General features: G+C 55.3%; 1 protein-coding gene across 3 annotated transcripts in view; it reads left to right on the forward strand.

Annotated features, from left to right (window-relative positions):
- Window positions 1-6,054, forward strand: part of FAM163A (family with sequence similarity 163, member A) — an 84,515-nt gene extending 78,461 nt beyond the window's left edge. For 2 of the 3 annotated variants that reach the window (XM_011951130.1, XM_011951131.1), the window contains 4 exons: window positions 302-420; window positions 3,067-3,088; window positions 4,107-4,221; window positions 4,807-6,054. In XM_011951130.1, the coding sequence (XP_011806520.1) occupies window positions 4,129-4,221; window positions 4,807-5,217 (504 nt within the window). In that variant the 5' untranslated portion in view covers window positions 302-420; window positions 3,067-3,088; window positions 4,107-4,128 and the 3' untranslated portion in view covers window positions 5,218-6,054. The remainder of the gene's footprint in view (window positions 1-301; window positions 421-3,066; window positions 3,089-4,106; window positions 4,222-4,806) is intronic. The other variant, XM_011951129.1, reaches the window with a different exon arrangement.
- Window positions 6,055-6,465: the final 411 nt, after the last annotated feature.

The following is a 6,465-nucleotide window of genomic DNA, read 5'->3' on the forward strand; positions in this document are numbered from 1 at the left end:
CTCCTGACCTCGTGATCCGCCCGTCTCGGCCTCCCAAAGTGCTGGGATTACAGGCTTGAGCCACCGCGCCCAGCCAAAAAAATTTTTTTTTCCATTAGTACTGAGCCTTCAGGGAAACTGTTGGGAGCTGATTAGTTCATCTCACACCCTTTACATGTCCCTTCCTGGCTGATGATTTTAAGACCAGACCTAAACAGCCACAACAGGTCTAGGCCTTCCTTCTCCCCACAAACATGGTTGTTTGTGGGGTCTTTTCTAGTTTACAAAGAGCTCTCACGCCCATCCCCCTCGTTCCTCACAGTCACACTTGAGAACTCAGAGGAGGAGAGGTGATCCTTGATTACAATTCCTTACAGTCCTACTGGCGAGGGAGACAGAGGAATGTGAGAACTGAGTGTTTTGTTCATCTTTGCTTCAGAAGTGAGAAAGGTCATTTTCCAATATGGGGTAGTTGCTCAGTGGCACAGGTGATCCTCGAACCTGGGCCTTGAGAACCCCAGCTCTGCCCACACTGCCATGCCCCCAATGTCCAGGCCATTGCTGTGCGCAACCTGTGTGGTCCTGAAAGAGGGGTGTCCCAGGACAGGGGCAGGGAGGAGGGAGGGCACTGGTCTTATACGGCTTCTCCATAATTCCCTGTCTCCTAAAACAGGCTGGGCACATCCTGGAACACTAGTCCAAGCCTGTCTGTGGGGTGGATCACTGCTGCCTCCCCAGCTTCAGGTCACTCCTAGACTTCTCTGTCCATAAGCAACCCTCAGCGATGAATATGCAGGGAAGTGTTGGGGGGATGAAGTGGTGCTGTAGTGAAAATGCCTACGCCTTCCCCAAGCTGAGATTCATCTGGCCCCGCCTCCAGATGCCCCAAGATACCTCTGAAGCATGGCCCACCATGCCCCTGGGCAAAATCAAAGGGGTCTCAAACAGGGACGCTCAAGTCTGCCCATGGGATTGAGCTGAGAGATACAGTTTGCTGCCCGCTGGTGGTCTGTCGGAGTCATAACTGCCAGGGCTGTGACAAGCTAAACAGTGAGCTTTTATTAAGTCTGACACCATGTGTCAGACACGGTGCCTAAGGCTGCAGGGGATAGCAGACCATGTAAGACACAACCCCTGATCCCAGAGGACTTATAATATAGTGGAGGAGGAGTCAACATGTTCCCACATGAAAAGCTGACTCTTATCCCACCAAGTGGGATTTGAAGAGTGAACCATGAAGGGCATTGCAGCAGGAGCCCAGAAGTGAGATAGCATCAGGGCTGGGGCACTCAGGGGAGGCTTCTCAGAACCTTGAAGGAAGGGCAGGATTTAAATAGACAGAAAAAGAAAGACCACACACTCCCCTGTCGAAAGCCCCCTCAGGAACCCCCACGGCCTCCAGGAGAGTTCATCCAGATTCCTTGCCCGGGTTGCTGCCTCTCCAGGCACATGCCTGCCCTGGCCTGTCCCAGCCTCACCAGATCCCTCGCAGTTCCTGGAACTGTTCTCTCCACACCCCTGGACTGTTCCTTCTCCCTCCCCACCTTGTCTACCTAAAAGGCTGTCACTCACCTTTTAGGATTCAGCTCAATACAACACCTGCAGTGGAGCATCTCCCCCCGAGTCATTAGCTGCCCCACTCTGTGTTCCACAGTTCTGGTCTGCGATTCTGTGGCTACGAGTCTCACACTGTGTCATAAGGGTTGCCCTGTGTATTTTCATCACTAGGCAATAAGCTGCTTAAGAACTGTAGGACTGTGGCTCACACTTGTAATCCCAGCACTTCGGGAGGCCGAGGCGGGTGGATCACCCAACTTGGTGGGTGGCCACGAATTCGAGACCAGCCTGGCCAACATGGTGAAATGCTGTTTCTACTGAAAATAGAAAAATTAGCCCAGTGTGGGGTTGCACATCTGTAATCCCAGCTACTCGGGAGGCTGAGGCACGAGAATCACTTGAACCCGGTAGGTAGAGGTTGCAGTGAGCCGAGACTGTGCCATTGCACTCCACACTGGGGGACAGAGTGAGACTCCAGCTCCAAAAAAAGGAACAGTGGGACTGCATGATGGGGCAGCAGATCACGTAGGCGGAAGAAAGGGAGGTGAGGAGGGAAAGATAAATAGGGTGAGCATGCAGGAACTTGGGGGATGGCTATGCCTTTGAAGCTGTCTCTAAAAGTTTATGGGCAGATAAATGTATCCTGCAGGCAATGTGGTGCATGAGAGTCACAGAAACTCCCAGGGGTATGAAGAAAGGCTTAACAGCTGGTGGCAGGAAGGGTACTCAGAGACAAAACTGGGAAGGTTCGTTAGGAAACCATTGCGCCACTGCAGCTTGAGAGGTGATGAGTCGTCACTGGAGTGGGTGACAGAAGACTGGGGAAGCCAAAGAAGAATTTGAGAAGTTTCAATTCTGGGCAGCTGGGGGAACGTCCCATGGCCTTGTCAAACTCTAATGTGCAACTTATTCAGTTAAGACCTTGTGAAAATGCAAACTCTGACTCATTAGTCCTGTGGAGGGCCTGAGATGCCATCTTTCTAGTGGCGCTCCCAGGTTATGCCCATGCTGCTAGTCCACAGGGCGGGAGTGGATTTGGAGCCGCGCTGCTGGGCAGGTGCAGTTCTCTAGGATGACAGTGGTGGGCAGGTGGTATATTTGGGTGAAGAGATAAAGGTACCCCTTTTACCCGGTGAACACGCCAGGGTGCAGAGCTTTGTGAGGAGAGTGCGGTTGGGTTCTAGCCCCACTTACCCTCTGAGTAATAAACAACTTGCAAAGCCCCTCGGGGCAGCTATGGTGGAGTCACCAACAGAGACAGACAGGTCAGAGGCGTGGAGTCCATTTGGAGAGCAGGGTGATGACTTTAACCTGTCATAATGAGTTTGAGATGACCACTGGGACATAGACTGAAATGTCCATCTGCTAGCAGTTGGAGACCCAGACTTGGGGTCTGTGGGCTCACTGATGATATGCCACACAGTGAAGAAAGCAAAATGAGGGTTGGCTGGGAATCATCTAACCCTTCTGGCCTTTTTCAGCAGGTAACTCTCTTATTCCAACATCTCTGTCCTTTCTGTTGTCTTGCAGGTCACCATTCCCTTTACTGAACGTAAGTGATCTAGTCATTTTTCCATCTCCAAGATGCCAAGTCCCTAGTCCCCACCCTCCTGCCCCCTTGGTCCCAGTGCAACTGGGAGGCTCAGAAATCCCCATTTACTGACCTAAAAGGATAATCTGCCTGAAGCCAGGACAACCTCATGCCCAGAGCTTGTCTCTGTCCTGTTCATTCAGCCTCAGAAGCCAGGACCAGTCTCCCCAGTCTGGCCACAGCCTTCCAGGGCCCAGGATGCCACACACCACTCCCTCTGGGCTTGCCTTGCCCTTGCTTTTCAGGAGGGTTTGAAGAACAGAGATACCCCTAAAAGAAGTGTGGGTTTGAGCCAGAGAAAAGCCACCTGATGTTTTTGAGAGTTGGCCCTTTCCCCGCCAGCCCGGGACAAAGGCTCAGGGACCACTGGGGTGTGTGCCAGGATGGCGGGGATCAAGAGCACAGCCTTGGGGATGAACGGGCTGGGTGGATTCGCAGCCAAATTATTCTCAGCCCCCGTTTAGCATGCGTGCAGTAGGGATAGCTAATAACTGCCCCGAAGGGTTATCGCGAGGATGTGGTAAGATGCGTGGGGGTGCTTAGCGTGATGCCACACAGGGAGGAGCCCCGCAATCAGCAGCAGCTGTTCCTCTGTGTGTGGAGCCACGCAGAAGCCGGGGCTAAGAAGGGTATGAGGGGAGAGGAAAGGCGAGAAGAGCACCAAAGGGGAAAGATCGTGAGAACTTTTTGAAACTGGATAGAAGCAAGGGGCAGAATTAGCACTCAGCTTTCTCTCTTCCCTCCCGCAGCTGTTATCTGCCCTGTGCCAAACACCTCCAACTTCCCCCACTTAGGCTGGCCCAGTCTGGAGCCAGAGCCAGTCCTCAGCCTTCAGGAAGCCCCTGGGGCCTGGCCCTCCCTGCACCTGCTGCTCTCAGGCCCGCTGCCCCAGCCTCGGGGCAGTTCCAGAAAGACTCCCCCCGGCCCAGCCCAGGGCTGCAGCCACAGCTGGTCCTCAGCCCTCCGCACATCTTTGCAGAGTTTGATGGGGCGCCGGGCGGATGACAGCGGGAACGGTTGTGATCACTGGCGGAATCCTAGCTACGGTGATCCTCCTCTGCATCATTGCCGTCCTGTGCTACTGCAGGCTCCAGGTCAGTCCCCGGGACCCATAGCTAGAGGCTGCCAGGCCACCAGCAAACCTCTTTTTCATTATGGGGGCAGAAACTGGAGGCTGACTTCAGGGCCTACAGAGCCCAAAGCCATGGAATGTGGCAGGCGTAAGTCAAGGAGGCTGGGAGTTGGGGCTGGTCAGAAGGAAGCTAAGCACCCCCCAGCCCGCCCGCTCAGAGCACACAGAAAGTGTGCTGGGGAGATACAGGGTCATTGGGTTGTGTGTCCTGCACCTCTGAGATTTCAGGGGTGTGGGAAGAGCACCATTCTGGGGAGGCTCTGAAAGCTGCCGCTAGCAGCCCCAGCCGTGTCTTCAATACATGTGTGTCCCTGCCCAACTCAACCACAGCCCGGAGTTACTGCGAGGAGCGGTGGGAGGAGAAAGGGAAAGCAGCACTGGCCTTGCAAAGCTGGGAATAGAAACTTGTGGAGCAGGCCCCCTGGGGTTCAGTGCCTGGCACTAGGTTCTCCATGGAGCAGGGGCAGGGGCACCTGTGCACACTCTAAAATGCGTGGGGTCGGGGAAGCATTCATCCTCTCAGGCATCTCTCTCCCCTTCTGCACAGTATTACTGCTGCAAGAAGAGCGGAACCGAGGATGCAGACGAGGAGGAGGAGCGGGAGCACGACCTTCCCACACATCCCAGAGGCCCCAGCTGCAATGCCTGCAGCTCCCAAGCCCTGGACGGCAGAGGCAGCCTGGCACCTCTCACCAGCGAGCCCTGCAGCCAGCCCTGCGGGGTGGCCGCGAGCCACTGCACTACCTGCTCCCCATACAGCTCCCCCTTTTACATACGGACGGCTGACATGGTGCCCAATGGGGGTGGAGGCGAGAGGCTCTCCTTTGCTCCCACATACTACAAAGAGGGGGGACCCCCATCCCTCAAATTGGCAGCACCCCAGAGTTATCCGGTGACCTGGCCAGGCTCTGGGCGTGAGGCCTTCACCAATCCAAGGGCTATTAGTACAGACGTGTAAACCCTTTCACCCCTGACCCCCACACACACCCACACTGCTGCTCTGGCGGGGCCATGGGGGCGGTAGATGACCCTCCAGCAGCCCCACAGGGGCTGTCTCTGTTTCTTTGGCTTTTCTCGCTCCACAGTGGAGGGTTTACTAGGATTTAAGCTTTTGAGTACATTGAGAACCCGGACAGGGCCTGGCTCCAACTCTGTGGCCCAGAGGTGGGGGACTGCTAGGTCAAGTCTGCAGCTTCACCAGTTTCTTGGTTGGGACACTCCTCTGGCAGCCCCAGCACCACGACAACCCCTTGCAGTGTGCCCCAGTGCCCTGAATTTGCTGAACTGCAAAAAGGAGCACCGGGGAAAGCTCAGCAAAGGCTCTGGAGCCCTCCAGGGTCCACGGGAGATGAAGCATCCGTGCCTAGGAGAAGCGGACAGAGGGCAAGGGGAGAAGTGAGAGCTGCAGTTCCGGCATTGGAGAAGCGAGGGGCGGGGGGTCAACGGCACTGCTTCAGGAGGAGCTTGCTGAGATGAATTCAACAGCTAGTTCACAACCAAGTTTTGTACGTTAGTTACCATAGCTGCTGCTGTCACTGTAGCTGCTCCCGTAGGGACGTTGATTCCTGAACGTATCACATCTCACCTGCCCCCTTCCTCGTGGAACACGTCAAGTTGACTTTAAAGCCTAAGGTTGCCTGTGGGGACTGCACCAGAAAGTGACTGTCTAACCTTGTGTTCCCCGAAATCCTTTCTCTGCCTTAGGAACCAGCGCCCCCTGCTGGAGAAGCTTTTTCACTTTTGTTAGCCGACTTCTAGTGGCTTAGCAAAGAGACCAGCTGACTGTCTCTCGGCCCAGCCCACCACGCCGAGCAGCTTGCGTGGATGCAGTCCTGTGCATGCCCGTTCCCAGGTGTACATACACACACACCAGTCACCACGGGTAGGCACCAGGGGCTTTGTACCCCAGGAGTTGCAGGAAGGAAAGGTCTCCCATGTACCATCGAGAAGGAAAAGTCTGATACCCAAACAGCTTGAAGGAAAGCTGGTTAACGTGGCCAATCCCCATGGCAGCCAGCGGGCTAGGGAACAGGAAGAGCACGGAGTCTCCGTGGGGCGATGCTGTCGCGGCTGAAACCACGTCGACTCCGCCAGAGCCCGGCAGTCTACGTGAGCATCCACCCGTGATGCCGTTGAGCAGGATCTTCAACCCACCAGAGCGACAGCCCAGTCCTGAGGATGGGAGGGACGTGACTGAGGGATTCCA

Source organism: Colobus angolensis, unplaced genomic scaffold (assembly GCF_000951035.1).
Source record: "Colobus angolensis palliatus isolate OR3802 unplaced genomic scaffold, Cang.pa_1.0 Scaffold315, whole genome shotgun sequence".
Classification (NCBI taxonomy): domain Eukaryota; kingdom Metazoa; phylum Chordata; class Mammalia; order Primates; family Cercopithecidae; genus Colobus; species Colobus angolensis.